This window comes from Curcuma longa, chromosome 21 (assembly GCF_044706935.1).
Source record: "Curcuma longa cultivar G26 ecotype Majalengka, Jawa Barat chromosome 21, ITB_CL_G26_1.1, whole genome shotgun sequence".
Lineage (NCBI taxonomy): Eukaryota > Viridiplantae > Streptophyta > Magnoliopsida > Zingiberales > Zingiberaceae > Curcuma > Curcuma longa.
The window spans coordinates 3,454,327-3,477,498 of record NC_133881.1 but is presented as its reverse complement, the minus strand read 5'-3'; the positions used below and the strand labels follow the sequence as shown (position 1 = coordinate 3,477,498).

Below are 23,172 nucleotides of genomic sequence, written 5' to 3'. Positions count from 1 at the left end.
GATTGCCTGGTAGAATTTAATATAGATGATTCGTTTCAATGTTTCCCTCACTTGTTGCTCTGATATTGAATGAAAGAAAAAGTTTGTTGCCTTTTTTTCTTATGGTATTTTTTTCTCTTTCAAATATTGATTTTGCTAGGAAGGAGATATGCTGGTGTCTTTCTATCTTATGATGGTGTCTATGCACTTGCTGGGATATGATTCTTGGTCGTAGGCACACATGTTTAGGTTATCAAAGGAACCAGTTTTAGTAGTTGGGTGTTGATGAATCAACATGGTCATGAAGATATGAGTCTCCCTTCAATAAAAATAAGGTCTAGGAAGGAGATATGCAGTCTCACCAATGTAATTAGGGCGACTCTTTTTGTAGTTGAATTATAACATCATATTTATCATTTGTTATTCTATAATTGAGAATAGGAATGATAAAACTATATAACTGAAAACAGGAACGATGCGACTATATGATCAATCTCGTTAAATTATATCTTTTTAATTATCTCTTAGCTATAACCACTAGTTCCACCTCATTCCCACACTCTTGTATGGAGCAAAAATTCACTACAGTTCAATTCATTAATCACCACTCCATTTTAATCCAATAACAACAAGCAATCATGAGTCCCAACTATTTGAGGTTGTTTATTTGGAATTTTATTTCCTTAAATCCTAACACCCTAACTACGGATTCCTAATTTGACTCTACACTCAGTTCTCACAACTAAACCAAGTATTCCAACCATTCAAAGTTTTTCAGTAGTCATTTACAACCTTTTTGTGTTGAATGAAGCCACAATTAGTAGCCAATCAACATTTCCAGAAGCCCTCTCATGCAAATTGTTGGAATCACATGATTCACTACTTAAATTTGTACATGGTATGAGTCTGATGTAAAGGAATCACATGATCTACTATGATTGAAACTTGCAGTAATTTATGCCTTAAAGTTAACACTTTTCACTCTGGAACTTGTAGTAAACTTGCTTTTGCCCCTTTTTTTATGCCTTATTTAATGGTCTTTTTTTAGCACCTACTATAGCGTGCTTTTAATTTAATTATCTATTATTGAATTAGATATGGACAAAAGTTGGATTTTGAAGCCGCGAGATACTCCTGAATATATAGATGGATTATTGAAATTTTTGGACTTTGCATTTGCTAATGCATCATCCGATAATAGGATAAAGTGTCCTTGTTCTCGTTGTGGATTCAGACTATTCCAGACTAGAGAAGAGGTGTACGATCACTTGTTGTTAAGGCCCTTTCCACCGGGTTATACAGTTTGGCTATTACATGGTGAGAGAGGTGAAGGGGAGACTTCTAGTTATGTGCATGAAACACAACATACTAAATATTCTGAAGATCCAATCCGTGATATGATTCAAGATGCTTTCATACTCCCTATACCAAATGTCAGTCAAGATTCAACAATGCATGATCCATTAAATGAATGTGAAGGAAGAATGCCACATTTACAAGAGGGTCCGAGTGGTAAAGCTAAAGAGTTTTATGATTTGCTTAAAGTATATAGGCTTAAAAAGCTTTTGAAGAAGGATTTTTTTCAATGATTGGAGAGCTCCTCTTCTATAGACTTATTCGTTGTCTTCAGTTTATTACCATAGATTATCTTGCAGTCTCATTGTAATTCTATGTGTTACATGTGGAGTTCATCAGTTGATGTTTGAGGTTTTTGAAAGATTATGCTGCTTCTATTTTCCAATATTCCTTTATCAATTAGTTGTCAGCAAGAATTAGCATTTGAGAAGTTTTTTTTATATGTTGAATCTTTTTTCCTTATTTATTTGTATCATTTGTTCTAAAATGTTTTTATGAGCAATTATAATTTCTTGATTGTTCTGCAGAAATATCCTCAGGGTCACGCACACCAACATCTTCCCCTAGTTTTGTGTCTTCAAGTTCTGTTTCTGCTGAAGCTCCAAAGCAACAATTACTTACTGGTCCTGTCAACAAAAATTGGCATACTTACCACCTTACACTTCTTCCTGGAATTGGCATTGCAGTTATTGGTCTGTCAATTTTGCTAATTCTAATCTTCATTAGTCTATGTGTTATGTGTTACCATAGATTATCTTGTAATTTCATTGTCTTCATACAGGATGTTCTATTGTTTAGAGTAGCACCTAAATTCTTGTGTTATGCTTTGTTCAGTACCTACTTATAGTGAAGTTAACCTACCCATAACGCCTGCGTTTATGCTAGTTTAGGTTATAATTTGTCTCTTCTAATTTTTTTTTATACTTGTGCAGGCATGACTACTTTACAAGTTTGAAGAGCTCTCCAAAGATGACTACTTTTCAAAAAGCAATGAAGGAAAAGCGATTGATCTTTTTCTAGGATTTGACATCTGAGAAAGCTAGAGAGATTTCTCAGTTTTTTTGTAATCAAACAAAGTTTCAATTTTTTTGTAATCTAAATTCACTGTATTTGACATCTGACAACTTTGCTTCCATGTGTAATGACTCATATTTGTTTACTAGTTTTGCAAGAAATTAATGCAAATAAAATTTTCTATTTATTACAATTTTTTGTTTAATTTTTTTATTTATTTATAAAAATCGCAGGTTGAATATTCTGTAATTGCATACTAAAAGCTTAAACTGTCAGGAAATTATTTCGCGGCACTTTTAGCAAACCGCCGGGAAATCATTTCACGGCGGTTTTGGAAAACCGCCGGGAAATAATTTCAAACCGCCGGTAAATGAACCGCCGGGAAATTATTTTAAACCGCCGTAAAAAAAACCTCCGGAAAATCATACCTAACCGCCGTTAAAAGAACCGCCGGGAAATTATTTTAAACCGCCGCTAAATAAACCGCCGGGAAATATTTCAAACCGCCGCAAAAACAACCGCCGGGAAATATTTCGAACCGCCGCAAAAACAACCGCCGGGAAATCTACTTTAGTGGCGGTTATTCCAGCGGTTCTCTAAAACCGCCGCTAAATGGTTTAACGACATCGGTATCAGCGGCGGTTTGGTAAACCGCCGAGAAATGATTTTGCGGCGGTTCCAAACCGCCGCTAAACGAATTTAAAATCGTCGGGAAATTTTTTCTTGTAGTGTGAGTATAAAGAGATTTTTTTTAATCTGATTAAATAATTAAATATGAAAATTTTTAAATACATATAGAAACAAGTCTAATACAGTCACTTATACTCACTCGAATATCAAATTAAATAATATATATTATTTAAATTTATTAATTTTTTAATTTCATCTATCATCAATTTAAAAAAATATAAAAAAAGTTGATCTTTTCATCTTTTCGACTTCTCCTTTAATAGCCTATAGATGTTTATTCTATTTTTGTTGAATTCTATTTTCGACTTCTCATCTTTTGAATGATAATAGATGGATGAAATGCTAAAAATTATTAATATAGAAGATATTGGATCATTTGATATGAGAATGAGGATGAAAATTAAATACCTGATGGGTTAAGGATGGAGATGAGAATAGATAAAATAAATGGAGATCAATACAAAGTATATAGATTTGGACTCAAATCCTACTTATATATTATTATCCCTATCTGTTACGTGCACACCATAAATTTCATGGCCAAAAATAAAAATTAAAAAGGGGTATTTATTTTATTAAAAATAATAATTGTAGTATTATTAGAGCAACTTTAATCAACATAATTTAATTTTAACATTCTCAAATTTACTAAATAATTATAATAAAAAAATATTTTAATATTAATTAAAACAATTTAATATTAATAAACAATATTTAGATTTAATTAAAATTAATTTTGGTTGAATCAAAATTACTATAATTAAAATACTTTTAATAGCAATTTAAATAATTTCAATTGTAATAATGTTAGGGAAATTAAGATGCTTTCAATTCAATGGTACTAGATTTGATTAAAACTACTATAATAATATAAAAATACAAATATTTTCTATCAACATGCAAGGACCATCGTCTGCTCCTTTACAAAATAAATGGAACCATCAATTGGTCGTCTATCTCCCAGATTAATATTAGTATGTATATCGGAATCAAATAGGGCTCAGAGAAGCTAGGTGTCGAGCAGTGGAGAGTCAAGGGCATGCCATTTGAAAGCAATATTAAATTAAAGTTTGCACATATAATTAAACTGGCAAAGAAAACCCTCAGCAAATAATTTGCTGACTAATTGCACAATAACCATCTTGCTAGCTAGATAGATTATCTCTTTTCTTTTCTGTACGACCTGTAGACTCAATTAGGATCCTTTGGTTTGATGTCTTTCTTCTGCAGTTTCAATGAATCGCATGGCTGCTGTGCACTACAGATAGCAAATAAGCCACTTAGAAAAGTGCAGCAGTGCACTTGTTATATATTGCTGGTTGATTTAGGGCTGGTGGCGGACAGCACCGTCTCAACAAACACCCGGACGACGTTATAGTTGACAATGATCACCCGGATAACTAAAGCGTCATCACGTGACATGACGACTCCATCCAAGTCTTGAGGTCCAAAAGAGATGGACGGACCATGCTGTAATCCCCGACCGTTATCAAGGCTGACTACTTCTAACCGCCGCCCATGAGCCTTGCAGGCCCGGTTGGAATCCCCATCAGTGGGGCCGCTCGCGATCATGCTGATCTCTCCGCGATAAGGGATATTGCTTCGGTTATCCCTTGATTCTTCATGCTCCTCTGAGTGTTGCTCCAATAGAGACGTGCGCTCACGTCGCTGATCATTATGCACCTGGAACCGCTCTCGATCGGGAGGGGACCTTCTTGGTATCTCCACTGGCCACCGAGGAGGAGGATCTGCCCTTCTGGGCACTACTCGGCACTCCTGGTCATTCCTCCAACCCAGGCCGCCGGCCACGGGTCGCCCCCTGGCTAGGCATTTCTTGCCCTGTGTTGGCGATCACAGATGACCCTATTGATCTCCTGAGCCAGATGCATGCACTCTTGAGTGTTGTGTCCGGTTGTCTGGTGATACGCGCAGAAGCGGGGCGGCTGTCCGGCTTCGACCGGGTTGATTGGTCCAATGGGAGCGGGCAGGACGTTGACAGCTTGAACGGCGCACCCTTCTCGGCGTGCAAGAGCATTTTAGAGGGGACGAACTGGGACCTCTCTCCGAGGCGGAGGCTGAGGAGGTGCCGGCCTCCTGTTCGAAGGAGGAGCTCATTTCTGCTGCCGCATCATTTCTGCTGCCGCATCATCTCTAGCAGCCTCTGGTAACTGGGCGGAGACTTCTTCACCAGAGACCGGAAGAAGTCTCCGTCGAACATCCCTTGGGTAAAGGTGCTTGTGAGTATATCTGAGGAGGTCGAGGGCACCTCCCACACAACCAGGTTAAATCGATGAAGATACTCCCGCAAAGTCTCGCGGGACTTTTGCTTTATTGTGAAGAGGTTGAGGGGGTTTTTTTGGTAGTTCTTACTGCTGGCGAATTGATGCAAAAAGATCTCCTTGAAGTCTTTGAAGGAGTGGATGGAGGAGGGGGCAACCGGTTGAACCATCGTCGTGTGGAGCCGACGATGGTGTTGAGGAAGACCCGACACTTGATTCCGTCAGTGTATGGGTGTAGTAGGGAAGCATTTTCAAAACGACAAAGGTGGTCCTCTGGGTCTATCGTCCCATTATACTCCCTCAACTGTGGTGGTCGGAAGTGTCGAGGTAGCTTCTGTAAGAACCGATAGAATCAAAATATCTTCACAATAGTATGATATTGTCCACTTTGGGCCTAAGCTCTCATGACTTTGTTCTTGGGATCTCCTCAAAAGGTCTCATACCAATGGAGATATCTTTCATCCTTTTAAATCTATGATCTTTTCCATGTATTTTAGATGTGTGGTTATGTTTGCACCCTTGCAACCCAATAATTGTTAGGATCGGTTGGTTCGCTAGAGGGGGGGTGAATAGCGTTTCTCGATTCTTCTTGATTGTTTCTCTACAAGAGTGTTAGCGGAAGCAAAATATAAAAGAGAAAACAAGAGATCAACGCTAACCCGGTTTGTTTACTTGGTATCCACCTCCGCAGAGGTGACTAATCCAAGGATCCACACGCACGCACACACCCGATGCACTATGAATCTTCTCCTTCTCGAAAATCTCGAAGGCGGAGAAACCTTTACAACTCTTTCGATCTCCTCAAAGATGATATGAAATAGTGTTTAGGAGGAGAGGAAGAAAGTACAGAATAGAGAACAAAATACGTTCTCAAAAGAAGCGCAAAGTAATGAAAAAATAACAGAATTCTTGCAAAATCTTGAGTTGTTCTCGCGCATGTTTCTTTTATAACTCTGCGACATCAGTCGACTGCTGGCAGGGCCAGTCGACTGATGGCTTCAATCGGCAACAGAATCTCGCATTAAAGCGCATTAAATGCTTGCCAATCTTCGTCAACGTTCAAATAGCAGTCGACTGATTCAAGACCAGTCGACTGGCAACAGTCGACTCACCATACACCAGTCGACTGCCCAGTCGATTCCTGTCTTCCTCTGGCTCGACTGATTTTTCTGTGTGCGTCTGATTTATGAGCAGTCGACTGCTGGCAGGGCCAGTCGATTGGTGAAGCTGAAAAATCCCATTTCAGCTTCTCTTGACCTAGACCTCGGCCTTCAAACATCTCCCACAGCCTCATGCCTTCCCTGGATGCTCCATCATCCTTGCACTAGCCTGAGATGCTTCCATCAGCTTCGTCATGTCAAGTCCTTGCCAAGACTACCCACTTGGACTTTTCCTTGCCAAGACTACCCACTTGGTCTTTTCCTTGCCAAGACTTCCCACTTGGACTTTCCTTTGCCAAGACTACCCACTTGGACTTTCCTTTGCCAAGACCACGCTTGGACTTTCCTTTGCCAAGACTACCCACTTGGACTTTCCTTTGCCAAGACCATGCTTGGACTTTCCTGCAAACTTGCATCACACATGTTAGATCACAAGTATTGCCTAACTTTAAACATGGTTTAGCCAAACATTGAAACTCAATGCACTTGGGGCAAAGATTGCACCAACAATAATCCCTCATCAAACAAAAGACCACAGGCCCTCCTCAAATGGAAAGCCTCCGTTTGATGTCTGAATCCTCGACCCACCAGGACTTTTTGCCCCTCGGTCCACCCGACCTACTAGGACTTCTCACCTAGCCACAACTAGGACTTTTTGCCCCTCGGTCCACCCGACCTACTAGGATTTCCCACCTAGCCACAACTAGGACTTTTTGCCTTTCGGTCCACCTGACCTACTAGGACTTTCCACCTAACTGCAACTAGGACTTTTTGCCCCTCGGTCCACCCGACCTACTAGGACTTCTCACCTGGTGTCTGGTCCTCTTGATTCAGACACGGGAGCACCCACTTCCTTTGTTTTTAAGGTTCAACTCACATGATTAGATCTGGATTATGGCTCTTCCATCGGTTAGTCCGGTGAAGAGCGATCTCGCTCTGATACCAATTGTAAGTCCCAAGGATGTTCGTATCTCCACAATAGTATGATATTGTACACTTTGGGACTAAGTCCTCATGGCTTTGTTCTTGGGCTCTCCCCAAAAGGCCTCATACCAATGTTTTCCATGTGTTTTAGATGTGTTTTAGACTATGTTTGCACCCTTGCAACCCAACAGCTCCTGCTGTAGTATTTCCTGGGCGAACGGGGTCTCCGGCATGACATCCGGGTAATATACTGGAGTCTTACCCTTGCGCTGGTCGCACATCCCCTCCTCCGTGTGAGACCCTCGGGAGTCCGCCTCAGCATGTCCCCCATCGTGGTTGGTGGAGCCCATTATAAGAAGTAACACTTCCTCCACTAGGGGACGACCTCTGGGCCCCTAGAGGGGCATTCGTTGCGGGTGTTGGCCGGAGGAGGCGGAGGCGGGGCGTTCCGGGGCATCGATTCCATGATCTCCCGAATAAGCTGCTGGAGGCCTTCACGCGATACCGTGATGAGCTCCTCTGGGTTCCATTCTTCAACGGGCTCGCGGTTGTCGGTGGTGCGCCTGATGTTAACTATCTCGTCTCTTAGCTTAGTGTTCCCACAGACGGTATCAATTTTGTTTCGGCTAGATACCGAAGACAGTCAAGCCACCAGTCAAAGGTTATGCCACCCAGACCGCGATGAACCCAGTCAATCGAAGAAACATGGAGAAAAGAGATATGAAACCAAAGGATTAGCTGGCCGCCGGAGATTCCGACGGGGTCACTCCGATGCTCAAGTCAATACCGAAACGAAGAGGAAGAAGAAGCAGTAAGGTTTGAAAATGCAAAAGATTCCAGAGAGCTTTCTCATACATGTCCCGAAGCTTTTATACTTACTGAGATGAATGGCGGTAAGGTGGGGCATCCGAGGAGACAACTTCTGTACATTTCTGACAAGTGTGCAGACATGCCAGCATCTAGGAGACCAAATCTGCGGCCCTAGCAACCGCCTGGCGACTTGAGCGTGCGAACCATTCTTGTCCTTTAGTTGAGAATAGAAACCTGAGTAGGTAGGAGCCTAATAACCGTCCTCATTTTATGGTATGGCTCGCGTACGTGGGTGTCTTGTAGCTGAGCGTCATGGGACTGCCTTTAGGTTGCGGAAGGATAAAGACAATGTCGGAGTGGCGTGGAGGGCTCAGGTTTGCCGAGGCAGGGCTGAGCAATATGAGCTGGTATGGGGGAGGGCCCTGCCTGCGTGAGGCTAAAATAACTGAGTGTCGGGATAGTCGAACAGCTGGAAGGCCGAGACAGCCAAGTGACATGAAGGTGGAGATGGCCAAGCAACATGGAGACCGGTGTGACCGAGCAGCAGGGAGGCCGAGATGACCAAGCAACATGGAGGCCGTTGTGCCGAGCAGCAGGTGGAGATGGCCAAGCAACATGGAGGCCGGTGTGACCGAGCAGCAGGGAGGCCGAGATGACCAAGCAACATGGAGGCCGGTGTGGCCGAGCAGCAGGGAGGCCGAGATGGCTAAGCAACATGGAGGTCGGTGCGGCCGAGCAATAGGGAGGCTGAGATGGCCAAGCAACATGGAGACTGGTGTGGCCGAGTAGCGAAGAGGCCGAGATGGCTAAGCAACATGGAGGGCCGGTGTGGCCGAGCAACAGGGAGGTCGAGATGGCCGAGCAACATGGAGGCCGGTGCGGCCGAGCAGCAAGGAGGCTGAAACCAAATAACATGGAGACCGGTGTGGCCGAGCAGCGGAGAGGCCGAAATGGCCAAGCAACATGGAGGCCGGTGTGGCCGAGCAACAGAGAGGCCGAGATGGTTAAGTAACAAGGAGGCCGAGATGGCCGAGTAACATGAAATCCGGGACAGGACCAATCATATAAGGTCCAACCGTTGACCATCGACCACTGACCACTGACTATTAATCCTTGACTTATCAGGTCGGATGGATTATTGACTCTCCTATTGTCACGTCAGGCCAGGGGCGGAGTCAGGATTTTTGCCGAGGGGGGGCCATTTTTTAACATCGCATTGTCACATTAATAAAATAAATTTTGAATTAACTAAGAAATAAGTTACATTCAACGTAATCTAAGTTGCGCTCTTTGCTTTTTTATAGACTCAAATTCATCTATGACAGAATTGACATCAAAACTGCGAGCAATATCCTTCTCAATATACATTATCAAAGAACTTGATAAGAAATTATCTTCCATTTTGTTTCGCAACTTATTCTTCATAATTTTCATTGCAGAAAATGTACGCTCTGATGTTGCAGTAGAAACTGGTAGAGTCAAAATAAGTCGAATCAATTTGTCAAGAAGAGAATAACTTCCGAACCACGTCGACGTGACTTCATCTTCGTCACAGCCCTCCCCAATTTCCGCCCGTTTCTTCTCTGGAGGTGTGGGGAGGACGTGGCTTCTGGACCAGCATCTTCACGCCCACACACCACCGTTCTTCGATCCCAAATGGCAGCCGTAGTCGTCGCGCCCAGCTCCGCACCCGCCGCGGTTCACCCGGCCCGCGTCCGCTTTCTCAGGCCCGGCTCCCCCTCCTCCTCCTCCCCTTCCGGCCCCGTCGTCTACTGGATGTTTCGCGACCAGCGAGCCGCCGACAATTGGGCCCTCCTCCACGCCGCTGATCTCGCCGCGCACTCCGCCGTCCCCCTCTCCGTCGCCTTCTGCCTGTCACGCCGTTTTCTCGACGCCCACGCCCGCCAGCTCGACTTCATGCTCCGCGCTCTCCGCCCTCTCTCTCGCCGCCTTGCAGCCCTCGGCTTACGAGGAAAGGTTCGAAGGCTAAAAACTTCCAAGTAATCTGCATGGTGACATGTGTGATTCTCTCAGGCTACGAGGAAAGGTTCGAAAGCTAAAAACTTCCAAATAATCCAAGTTTGGTGGGGTTTGGCAGCAGGTGGCTACTCGTCTCTGAGGGGGACTATTCAAGGTACGCCACGCCTTCTAGCACTGACCACTCGAGCTCGATTCTCTCAGCCTCACTTCGATTGGATCAGCAAGTTCCAAAATGCCTGAAGAGCGAGGGATAATAAAAGTTAGTCAGGGGGGCAGGGGGGCGACCGCCCCCAGGCGCCCCCCTTAGCTTTACATATCATCAATTATGATAATGAGTGATTGAAATAGCTACGAACATTGATTGCTATTTCGGCGGCTACGAACAAAGTCCATGCACTAGTTGATTCTCCCCGTTCAAAAAAAAAAAAAAACGAAAAAAGAAAAAAGAAAAAAGAAAAAGAAAAATGCACGTTTTGCATGCTTGTGCCCTTGTGTCACTCTCAATTTATAAATTAAATTTTCCTGAAAGCATAAATCGAATTTAAAACGATAAATATTTCGGCTTTAATTTTAATAAAATACGAAGTTTTTAGGTGTTCCTTAATAAGAAAGTTGAATACGACATATTTAAATTTGAGCTTGCTGAAATATTGAATTCAGTGGACGTGAGTTTTCTCACGTCTACAAATCTATTTTTATTATTAATTTTAAAAATGATTGATTCGGTCCTATAAAATATTTTATTAAAATAAATTTTAAAAAATAAATGAAACGTAATACAAGGTGAGCACGTGGTAGTCACCAAATGCGCGGTCGAAGGAGGGTTCAAACCTTCTTTTTCTTCTGCTTTCAAACCTTCTTTTTCTTCTTTTGCAAAGAAAAAGAAGGTTTGAACCATCGCTGCATGAGAGGGAACACTAAACCGCTTGGCACCACGCTATTCCCCTGGGGGCCCGGTTTCTAGATAATCAAATTCATGATTGATTGACAATTAGTGAACGACTACAATGAACAAGTAGTTTGAGATTTTGGATGAATGAACTGTCCGTGTTCCTGCTGTCCTCTGTTTTCTGCAGTATAAATTGCCATGAGCAGGGATGCAGAGGCAGAGAGGACTTCCCACCGGCTCTTGTTCTTGAGCTCGAGGAGAGAGAAGAAGAGGGAGAAAGGCGCCAAATTTATGCTCTTGTGATTTCTCTGCATGCGCTAGAGAAGCATAAAAATCAAATTTTGGGGTCGCCGGAGTAGTACCTCAGCATGCTCGTGGGATTCCCGGTCGGATGCACCGACCAGCTTCTTCTGCCGAGAGCTCTCCTCCACGTGGTCCTGCTTCTCGGCCACCTACGGCGGCTCCTCCTCCGCGCCTTCGACGCCGTCGGCCTCGGCGACCTCCTCGACGCCGACAATATTAGCATCCCCTTCCCCGAAACCAATACGGCCGGCCTGACCCGCCAATTCCAGCCGTCGGCGGTGAGGATCCAGGAAGCCCTCCCGGCGGTGCGGTACGGCGAGCTGGGGGAGTTCGAGGAGGAAGGAGGAGGAGGGCGCGGCTGCGTGGTGTGTCTGTGCGAGTTTGAGGCGGAGGCGGAGGTCCGGCGGTTGACAAACTGTCGCCATGTGTTCCATCGCGGGTGCCTTGACCGGTGGCTGGAGCACGGGCCGGGGACTTGCCCGCTCTGCCGGGCTCCGCTGCTTCCGGAGGCGGCGAAGGTGGAGGAGAAAATGTGGACCGACGACGTGCCGTGGGAATTTTACCTCGAAGATCTCGCTCCTGTCCAGATTGCTTCGGCGGCGCCGCCGAGGCCGGGGCTTCTCCTGCCAGTTCCAGACCTGTAATCGAATCGAAGAAAATACTTTAAAAAAAAAGAAATGGGAGTTTATAATTCTCCATATTTGTTATAAATAATTAGAAAAATAATATTTATGGATTATCTTGCTACAAAACGAGAAAATGTTGCAGCCTCACATTATCTTACTGCAGGACTTGCAATCATTCTGTGAGATTGAATAATTGTTCCAGCTGCATTATCTGAAATTTATTTATTTATTTATTTTCCTGCTTTGAGTATGAAACAAAATAACAAGCCAAAGAAATGACAAGGACGATCAAATCAAGGGATAATAAGCTAAGTGGTTATGCCAAGGACAAGGCTGAGGTGATTAATGATTCTCTTAACTATTCTCTCTCATGATGATAATTTTCTAGGATCCTTTGGTTTGATGTCTTGGCCCGATTGGAATCCCCATCAGTGGGGCCGCTTGCGATCATGCTGATCTCTCCGCGATAAGGGATATTGCTTCGGTTATCCCTTGATTCTTCATGCTCCTCTGAGTGTTGCTCCAATAGAGACGTGCGCTCACGTCGCTGATCATTATGCACCTGGAACCGCTCTCGATCGGGAGGGGACCTTCTTGGCATCTCCACTGGCCACCGAGGAGGAGGATCTGCCCTTCTGGGCACTACTCGGCACTCCTGGTCATTCCTCCAACCCAGGCCGCCGGCCACGGGTCGCCCCCTGGCTAGGCATTTCTTGCTCTGTGTTGGCGATCACGGATGACCCTATTGATCTCCTGAGCCAGATGCCGCACTCTTGAGTGTTGTGTCCGGTTGTCTGGTGATACGCGCAGAAGCGGGGCGGCTGTCCGGCTTCGACCGGGTTGATTGGTTCAATGGGAGCGGGCAGGACGTTGACAGCTTGAATGGTGCACCCTTCTCGGCGTGCAGGAACATTTTAGAGGGGACGAACTGGGACCTCTCTCCGAGGTGGAGGCGAAGGAGGTGCCGGTCTCCTGTTCGAAGGAGGAGCTGCTGTCGCATCATTTCTGCTGGTTTCCTCCAAGCTTCATCTCTAGCAGCCTCTGGTAACTGGGCGGAGACTTCTTCACCAGAGACCGGAAGATGTCTCCGTCGAGCAACCCTTGGGTAAAGGTGCTTGTGAGTATATCTGAGGAGGTCGAGGGCACCTCCCACACAACCAGGTTAAATCGATGAAGATACTCCCGCAAAGTCTCGCGGGACTTTTGCTTCATTGTGAAGAGGTTGAGAGGGGTTTTTTGATAGTTCTTACTGCTGGCGAATTGATGCAAAAAGATCTCCTTGAAGTCTTTGAAGGAGTGGATGGAGGAGGGGGCAACCGGTTGAACTATCGTTGTGTCGAGTCGACGATGGTGTTGAGGAAGACCCGACACTTGATTCCGTCGGTGTATGGGTGTAGTAGGGAAGCATTTTCAAAACGACAAAGGTGGTCCTCTGGGTCTATCGTCCCATTATACTCCCTCAACTATGGTGGTCAAAAGTGTCGAGGTAACTCTTGTAAGAACCGATAGAATCAAAATATCTTCACAATAGTATGATATTGTCCACTTTGGACCTAAGCCCTCATGACTTTGTTCTTGGGATCTCCTCAAAAGGCCTCATACCAATGGGAGTATCTTTCATCCTTTTAAATCTATGATCTTTTCCATGTGTTTTAGATGTGAGACTATGTTTGCACCCTTGTAATCCAACAATTCCCCTTTCAAACAAAGGACCACAGGCCCCCCTCAAACAAAAAGCCTCAATTTGATGTCTGAATCCTTGACCCACCAAGATTTTTTGTCCCCTCGGTCCACCTGACCTACTAGGACTTCTCACCTAGCCGCAACTAGGACTTTTGCCCCTCGGTTCATCCGACCTACTAGGACTTCCCACCTAGCCACAACTATGACTTTTTGCCTCTCGGTCCACTCGACCTACTAGGACTTCCCACCTAGCCGCAACTAAAACTTTTTGCCCTTCGGTCCACCCGACCTACTAGGACTTCTCACCTGGTGTCTGGTCCTCTTGATTCAGACACAGGAGCACCCACTTCCTTTGTCTTTAAGGTTCAACTCACATGGTTAGATCTAGATCATGGCTTTTCCAGCGGTTAGTCCGGTGAAGAGCGATCTCGCTCTGATACCAATTGTAAGTCCCCAAGGATGTTCGTATCTCCACAATGAGTATAATATTGTCCACTTTGGGCCTAAGTCCTCATGGCTTTGTTCTTGGGCTCTCCCCAAAAGGCCTCATACCAATGGAGATATCTTTCATCCTTTTAAATCCATGATCTTTTCCATGTGTTTTAGATGTGGGACTATGTTTACACCCTTGCAACCCAACAGCTCCTGCTGTAGTATTTCCTGGGCGAACGGGGTCTCCGGCATGACATCTGGGTAATATACTGGAGTCTTACCCTTGCGCTGGTCGCGCATCCCCTCCTTCGTGTGAGACCCTCGGGAGTCCGCCTCAGCATGTCCCCCATCGTGGTTGGTGGAACCCATTATAAGAAGTAACACTTCCTCCACTAGGGGACGACCTCTGGGCCCCTAGAGGGGCGTTCGTTGCGGGTGCTGGCCGGAGGAGGCGAGGATGGGGCATTCCGTGGCATCAAATCCATGATCTCCCAAATAAGTTGTTGAAGGCCCTCACGCGATACCGTGATAAGCTCCTCAAGGTTTCGTTCTTCGACTGGCTCGCGGTTGTCAGTGGTGCGCCTGGTGTTAACCATCTCGTCTCTTAGCTCAGTTTTCCCACAGACGGTGCCAATTTTGTTCCGGCTAGATACCGAAGACAGTCAAGCCACCAGTCAAAGGTTATGCCACCCAGACCGCGATGAACCCAGCCGATCGAAGAAACCTGGAGAAGAGAGATATGAAACCAAAGGATTAGCTGCCCGCCGGAGATTTCGGCGGGGCCACTCCGACGCTCAAGTCAGTACCGGAATGAAGAGGAAGAAGAAGTAAGGCTTGAAAATGCAGAAGATTCCAGAGAGCTTTCTCATACCTGTCTTCCTGCTTTTATACTCACGGAGATGAGATGGCGGTAAGGTGAGGCATCTGAGGAGACAAATTCTGTACATTTCTGACAAGTGTGTAGACATGCCAGCATCTAGGAGACAGAAACCTGCGGGCCTAGTAACCGCCTGGGACTTGAGCATGCGAATCATTCTTGTCCTTTAGTTGAGAATAGAAACCCGAGCAGGTAGAAGCCTAACAACCTAATAACCGTCCTCCTTTTATGGTATGACTCGCATGTGTGTAGTGTCTTGTAGCTGGGCGTTGTGACTGCCTTTAGGTAGGGAAAGGATAAGGACAATGTTGGAGTGGCGTGGAGGGCTCGGATCCACGAGGCAGGGCGAGCAAGATGAGCTAACTACATAAAGAAGGGTCTGGCCTGTCTTCGTGAGGCTAAAATAAACGGGTGGTCGAATAGTGAAGGTAGAGACAGCTGGAGGCCGAGATGGCCTAGCAACATGGAAGCTGATGGCCGAGCAGCAGGGAGGCCGAGATGGCCAAGTAACATGGAGAGGCCGAGCAGCAGTGGCCAAGTAACATGGAGGCCGAGTGGCCGAGCAGCAGGGAGGCCGAGTTGGCCGAGTAACATGGAGGCCGGTGTGGCCGAGCAGCAGGGAGGCCGAGATGGCCAAGTAACATGGAGGCCGAGATGGGAGGCCGAGACTGGCCAAGTAACATGGAGGCCGGTGTGGCCGAGCAGTTGAGAGGCCGAGATGGCCAAACATGGAGGCCGGTGATGGCTGAGCAGGGAGGCCGAGGTGGCCGAGTAACATGGAGGCCGATGGTCGAGCAGCTGGGAGGTTGGGCTGGCCAAGGGAGGCCGAGATGGCCAGGCACCAGCAACATGAAATCCGAGACAGGACCAGTCATATAGGGTTCAACCGTTGACCATTGACCACTGACTATTGACCCTTGACTTGTTAGGTCAGATGGATTATTAACTATCCTATTACCACGTCAGACCCTAAGAGACCCGTCGTATCAATTATATCATAAGTGATTGAAATAGCTACGTACATTGATTGCTATTTCGGCGGCTACTAACGAAGTCCATGCACTAGTTGATTCTCCCCGTTGAAAAAAAAAATAAAAAAGACAAAAGACAAAAGAAAAATGCATGTTTTGCATGCTTGTCCTTGTGTCACTCTCAATTTATAAATTAAATTTTCCTGAAAGCATAAATCGAATTTAAAACGATAAAAATTTCGGCTTTAATTTTAATAAAATACGAAGTTTTTAGGTGTTCCTTAATAGAAAGTTGATTACAACATATTTGAATTTGAGCTTTATGAAATATGAATTCAGTAGAAGTGAATTTTCTGGTGTCTACAAATCTATTTTTATTATTAATTTTAAAGATGATTGATTCGGTTCTATAAAATATTTTATTAAAATAAATTTTAAAAAATAAATGAAACGTAGTACGGTGAGCAAGTGGCAGTCACCAAATGCGCGGTCCAAGGTTTGAACCCTCGCTGCATGAGAGATTGAGAGGGAACACTAAACCGCTTGGCACCACGCCATTCCGCTGGGGGCGCCCAATTTCTGGATAATCAAATTCATGATTGATTGACTGACAATTAGTGAACGACTACAATGAACAAGTAGTTTGAGGTTTTGGATGAATGAACTGTCCGTGTTCCTGCTGTCCTCTAGTTTTCTGCAGTATAAATTGCCATGAGCAGGGATGCAGAGGCAGAGAGGACTTCCCACCGGCTCTTGTCCTTAAGCTCGAGGAGCGGAGAGCAAGAGGAAAAGAGGAGAAAGGCGTCAAATTTATGCTCTTGTGATTTCTCTGCATGCGCTAGAGAAGCATAAAAATCAAATTTTGGGGTCGCCGGAGTAGTACCTCAGCATGCTCGTGGGATTCCCGGTCGGATGCACCGACCAGCTTCTTCTGCCGAGAGCTCTCCTCCACGTGGTCCTGCTTCTCGGCCACCTACGGCGGCTCCTCCTCCGCACCTTCGACGCCGTCGGCCTCGGCGACCTCCTCGACGCCGACAATATTAGCATCCCCTTCCCCGAAACCAATACGGCCGGCCTGACCCCCCAAGTCCAGCCGTCGGCGGTGAGGATCCAGGAAGCCCTCCCGGCGGTGCGGTACGGCGAGCTGGGGGAGTTCGAGGAGGAAGGAGGAGGAGGGCGCGGCTGCGTGGTGTGTCTGTGTGAGTTTGAGGCGGAGGCGGAGGTCCGGCGGTTGACAAACTGTCGCCACGTGTTCCATCGCGGGTGCCTTGACCGGTGGCTGGAGCACGGGCCGGGGACTTGCCCGCTCTGCCGGGCTCCGCTGCTTCCGGAGGCGGCGAAGGTGGAGGAGAAAATGTGGGCCGACGACGTGCCGTGGGAATTTTACCTCGAAGATCTCGCTCCTGTCCAGATTGCTTCGGCGGCGCCGCCGAGGCCGGGGCTTCTCCTGCCAGTTCCAGACCTGTAATCGAATCGAAGAAAAAACTTAAAAAAAAAAGAATTGGGAGTTTATAATTCTCCATATTTGTTATAAATAATTAGAAAAATAATATTTATGGATTATCTTGCTACAAAACGAGAAAATGTTGCAGCCTCACAGTATCTTATTGCAGAACTTGCAATAATGCTGTGAGATTGAATAATTGTTCCAGCTGCATTATCTGAAATTTATTTATTTATTTATTTTCCTGCTTTGAGTATGAAACAAAATAACAAGGCAAAGAAATGACAAGGACGATAAAATCAAGGGATAACAAACTAAGTGGTTATGCCAAGGACAAGGCTAAGGTGATTAATGCTTCTCTTAAACTATTCTCTCTCATGATGATAATTTCTAGTTATGAAAAATATTGGAATGTGGAAAATATTTTTCATAAGAAAATGCGCATTGCTGAAGTTGTTCTCATGAGACTGCATCCCATAGTAAGCTTAGATCAACTTCATTCTGTGATCGGCGTCTGATGGCCGTTCAATCTCCATCGAACGGCCTGCGAACGTTTTCGCGTCCTCCTTTCTAGTTCGTGCGGGTACGGGGCATAGGGCTACGCCCCAGCTTTCCCCTTTCGCTTACCCAAGTCGAGCTCGGCCACGCGCACGCTAATGGCGATGCCTTGGGCTGCCCTGGTTTCCTCTCCTCCGGCTACGGTTTCTCTCTGCCGTGCCCCTCCTTCTGTCTCTTGCACTGGCAGTAGGAGCCCTCTGGCGAAGCAGTACGCTTCTCTGTCGTGGTCTTCGTCAATCTCACACGTCCAGATCTCCTCTCAGCAGCTCTGCAGATCACCCTCTCCCTTGGTTCCCAAACGAAAGGTTCTTTCTTTTCATTCTCGATCAATTTTCATGCAGTGTGCCGGAGTACTTCGTGGCTGCTAGAGAATGCGTGGGCTCTAGGATTTAGGGTTTTGGAAAATTTGTGCCTCCTTATCTGAATAGACCATACTCACGATCCCGATTGCTGAATTAGTACAAGAGTGTGGGAATTGCTTTCCTTCACGTTTGATCTCTGCGCATGAAATCCAGGAAATGAATGAAATTGTAGCAAACAAGTAGGATTAACGATGCTTTTATTTCATTGTTTGATTTATGATATCACTGCAATTTGAACCGTCTATTCTTATAAAACAACTTTATGATTTTGTTGGAATTTATAAAATTTCAAAATAACATGAAATGAAAGTGGAATTTTGAGTTTCTTCTTGCTCAATTCTTACTTAACATGAAATGAAAGTGGAATTTTGAGTTTCTTCTTGCTCAATTCTTACAATTGTTTGGTCCAGTGAATGAATGGATTGAGCTTCGTGGTTCCAATTCTGATAAATCAAAAGGCTTATGTTCTTAATTTGAATTGAATGATTGGAGACTCCACGTAGCATTTTCTGTTTCTGCGTTGGTATTGTTCAGATAAAATGTCGTGGACCTTTTGTGGTGGGCATAGAAATCGTGGGATTGGCTGTTTGTTGTTTGCTGGTGTGTAATGAGATAGGTGTGGATTCTTTCTCTGTTGTTAAAATCACCTCCTGTTTTTCTTTTTCGAATTAAGGTACAATATGAATATCAGAGTTTGGGCACATAAATATCACATGAGTTCAGGTTTCTATAACACTAGTTGGCTTATGACATCCGCAATTCAAAAGCTTACATTATTGAGTTTGGAAAACCATGCTTACCATTGTTCTATTACAGCATTTGGATTCACTTGCATAACATTATTATGTTGGTTTCAATAATTATCAATACTGATAATTCCTTCCCAACCGAATTCTACTCTGTATAGATTGCCATACTCTCTGTGTAGTTCTGTAAGCTTTTTAACTCATCTCATAGATGACTGGAGATATCTAATCAATAATTAGTACAAAGCAGGCCTCGATTGATATTTATGCTTTTGCCAAATTAGACACAGTAGACTTCATCACATGTTTGACTAGTTAGATTTTCAGATTGCAACTTGTAACATATTTGTATACTCTATTTAAGTTACCATTTCTATGATTTACTCTTGCAGGTTGGTATTGTTCAGGCTGCATGGACTCGCAGATCAAGAAGTGAAGCTGCAAAGAGGCCCAACAGAAAATCATGGAAGCAAAGAACGGACATGTACATGCGTCCTTTCCTGCTAAATGTTTTTTTCTCCAAGAGATACATTCATGCAAAAGTGATGCATAGAGGAACGAGCAAAGTTGTATCTGTAGCAAGCACTAATTCTAAGGAACTCAGGAATACTTTGCCATCTCTTGTTGACGATGATGCTTGTAGGACCATTGGACAACTGATTGCTGAGCGATCAAAGGATGCCGATGTTTTTGCACTGGCTTATGAACCCAAGAAAAATGAGAGAATTGAAGGCAAACTTGCAATTGTACTGGATACCATAAAAGACAATGGAATCATTTTTGTGTAGACTACCTTTGTGTACTTTAAAAGTGTAGCAGGATATATGCTTGTTCTACATTAACATTGTCTGATGTACCAAAACAACATGCTGAATAGAATATTTCCAACTTTGACCATTGACCTTCTCATATTATTGAAGCAAGTTGCATGACATTTATGAATATCAGCAGGAATCCATGCTTTCTTTCATTGCTTTTTGGAATCCATTGAAATGTTGACGGTGAGCAACAAGATGACATGTCTTTTAGTCTATGTAGTATGGCTGATTGTTTATACAATTTTCACTGTGTTAATTTTTTTTGGTTTGTGATATGTGCTAGAGTTAACATAAACTTCCTAATCAATTTGTGTTTTTCTTATTTGGTAGGGATGAAACTTTGTTGACTAAACTAAAGATATCTGCTCTCTTGTTTGTTGTGTTTCCCTCCAGCACTCTCTAGCTACACATGAGAGGTTAACATGACAACATCAATAAGGCAAGTGATTCTGAATCCCTTTTCCCTTGATACAAGACAATACAGTTCATACTTTCTATATTTGAATTTGTTTTTTTTCCTTTGAATTATTTTGATAACTTGTGAGCAAATATGGAATAAATAAGATATCAATTGTTATAAGGTGTTAAAAGCATCTAGCTAATACTGCCGTAGTTGCTACTAAACTTGTATTCCAGAATCATATATGACTCCAGAAGTCCAATTTTGCGGTATATTATTGGGGGGCACAACCCATGTTTCATCTCCGTCATCGCTTCCACTCAGTAGCATCCTCACAGAGAGAGTTCCACTTGGCGGAGATGCCACTGCCCACACTGCTCCATGGCTTCTCTCCAACAACTTACATGTTAAATTTTCAGTCTACAACAAACAAATCCACAATCATCATCAAACCATTATAGGTCAATATTTAATAATATTACTTGTTGATTCATCTATCGAACATACAAGTGTTTAGGCTTTACCTCACACAATTGAACTGCTATTATATCCTTGTTCCCTTGAAGATACCATATTTGAAAAGCAAAGTAGAAGGGGTAGTTGCTGCTCTGATCAATCTTGAAGGCAATGTTCCTGTTTGTGTAGCTGCAAGAGACCCTGAAATGGCAATAATGTTTAAGTCCAGGTTCTTGGTGGTACTCTAGGGTCACAGCTGAACTGTAGTAGGTGTTGGTCAAAAAAGACAAATAAAAACAGGAAGAACATTATCTCTAAGAAGCATTACATACCTCCGATACTCGATGCCGATGAAACCGAGAGATAAAAGGGATGTACCTGCATCAGCATTTTGGCCCATCCTAGCAAAGGCATGCTGGCTAAGAATAAAATCAGTATTGCCGCTTGCACCCAAATCTGTAATAACTATTGTAACACCGTTGTTTGAGCATAATTTGGCATTGATACATCTCACCTAATATGATTTGTGGGCTAGTATGTTAGAAAGGAGGTGTAATTAGCATAAATTATGTTAGAATGTTACAAGCTATTTTAGGAGAGAGATCAATGGTCTGAGTCCGGATTCAATAGGAAAATAGCTAGAAATAGGTGCAAGTTTGTCCCAAACTTTGCATGTTACTATCTCTTAAAGTATTGTTAACAATATTTGTGTTGAAAAACTACCTGATAGCATGCACCACAGCCCACACCGTTTCGATAAAGATTAGACGCTGCTGAAACATCCCCGCCATTAAGTGTTGCTCCAAAAGTGCCATACTCACATGCACCAGCTGTAATCAGGTAAACTTATAACTTTGAGGCATGTTTACTGATAGTAATGTCTTTGGATCTTACTCTCTGTTCCTTGTGTATCAGAATTCGGATAGTAAGCTGCCCTAGATTGGATGAAGCAGTCACCGCATGTATCACCTCTGGCCAAATGCTGATATGGAAGTGCAGATAAGAAAAAGAGCAGTAGTTGAGAGAGCAGAGCCATCCAAGCAAGAATATTAGAGTTAGTAAACCATGAAGCAAGTAGTTTAAGATGGTGAGGTGAGTAAGCTGGAGCACTTATAGGGAAAATTAATGATCCGCACCTGGTAATACTCTGGTTTCTGACATTCTTCCAACTTTTGGAATTGAATGGTTATTGACATTTATCTTTAGTCATTGGTACTGACAAGGTTGGATCACTCACTCACTTTTTGGACCAAAAGATCAAGTTGCTTAGATAAGACAGCCATGTACTTCTGGTCTATATGATAGGTAACATATGGTCTATTAGTGATAGTATTGAGCAATTTCACATGAACTCGTTTCATTTAGAAAATGTTGATCAATGTATTCGATGCCCACCTATCCATACCTAGCTATTGACTGTGGTACACAACTTTCGCATGTGGATTGGATCGGTGTTCACCACATGGCCACTCAAATTGGCTTTTGAAGGCCTATGCAGAGTCGGTAAGTCCTCGGTGTTCCATAGCAAAAAAGTTGTTTGAGAGTTTTGATTCTTTTTTTCTACCAAGTGCAGCTTGATGATTCTTCTGCAGAGATGATGATGAACACACGCATTTTGTAATGGTTGAAAAAACAATTATATTCAAGCATCAAATTTTGCAGGCGATAGATACATGCAATGAGCCCAAGCTGTACGCAACCTCAAGGATCGAGACAAGCAAGAAGGTAGAAAGCAGTAATTCTGAAGGCATCTCATGGATCACGACACCCCTTTCCTCTTCTGGTCCTCCTGATTCAATTAGCCACTCCTGTTCTAGTGAGTTGAGATGATAAGCATGACCTTTGACAGCCATGTCCATTGCTAGACCTGGTGGCCAAGTTGGTGTGTTCAAGATAGTTAGGCAAGCGAGCACCCACCCAAAACACTAGGCCAAATGGTGGAGGCTTTGGACAAAGGTGAGAAGCCATGGGGGGAAGCCATCTCATCACCTACAACACGACAGAATGATGAGTTTTTGGACCATTCTCTTGTGTGGGATTTATCCCATCACAAATTACAACACACGAGACAGGTGTTGTTTCCTAAATCATTTTATATGTAAAATGGACATCCTGTGGTCTTTGAAGGGGTACCAGAGAAATCGATTTGAATGAAAATTATAGAGCAAATTAATCTCAAAAGCCATTACGATAGGAGTATTCTATAGTGCCCAAGCACAATTATCGAGCGTGTATCTCAAATTTTCCCAATCAATTTCCATGGAGAAGAAAGGATTGCTTTTGGTAGTTCAATTCGTTTTTTGGTAGATGTTTATGTTCCATGGATTCGTTTTTGTCGATAATCCAGGATTTTAATTACTTGTTTGGCGAAAATGTTTGTGGGAACAGTTTGTTTTGGGAACAATATGTTCTTGA

At 44.0% G+C, this 23,172-nt stretch overlaps 4 protein-coding genes across 4 annotated transcripts; 3 read left to right on the top strand and 1 right to left on the bottom strand.

The window, feature by feature from the left end:
* Positions 1-11,461: 11,461 nt before the first annotated feature.
* LOC141815612 (brassinosteroid-responsive RING protein 1-like) lies at positions 11,462-12,124 on the top strand (the record flags this gene model as incomplete). Its single annotated transcript, XM_074703560.1, has 1 exon — positions 11,462-12,124. A coding segment is annotated over one exon (567 nt), but the record flags the coding sequence as incomplete, so codon positions are not given.
* A 4,613-nt stretch (positions 12,125-16,737) lies between these two features.
* LOC141815664 (brassinosteroid-responsive RING protein 1-like) lies at positions 16,738-17,446 on the top strand. The gene has a single exon (XM_074703617.1). The coding sequence runs from the start codon at positions 16,863-16,865 to the stop codon at positions 17,439-17,441; it is 579 nt and encodes a 192-aa protein (XP_074559718.1). The 5' UTR covers positions 16,738-16,862; the 3' UTR covers positions 17,442-17,446.
* Positions 17,447-18,032: 586 nt separating this feature from the next.
* On the top strand, positions 18,033-19,989 carry LOC141815522 (uncharacterized). The gene is made up of 2 exons (XM_074703468.1): positions 18,033-18,280; positions 19,476-19,989. Exons 1-2 carry the CDS (start codon positions 18,074-18,076, stop codon positions 19,869-19,871), a joined length of 603 nt encoding a protein of 200 aa, XP_074559569.1. The 5' UTR covers positions 18,033-18,073; the 3' UTR covers positions 19,872-19,989.
* A 220-nt stretch (positions 19,990-20,209) lies between these two features.
* LOC141815474 (expansin-like B1) lies at positions 20,210-22,036 on the bottom strand. Its single transcript, XM_074703416.1, has 5 exons — positions 21,652-22,036; positions 21,481-21,587; positions 21,090-21,271; positions 20,826-20,958; positions 20,210-20,721 (listed from the first exon to the last, which is right to left on the bottom strand). Exons 1-5 carry the CDS (start codon positions 21,791-21,793, stop codon positions 20,521-20,523), a joined length of 765 nt encoding a protein of 254 aa, XP_074559517.1. The 5' UTR covers positions 21,794-22,036; the 3' UTR covers positions 20,210-20,520.
* Positions 22,037-23,172: the final 1,136 nt, after the last annotated feature.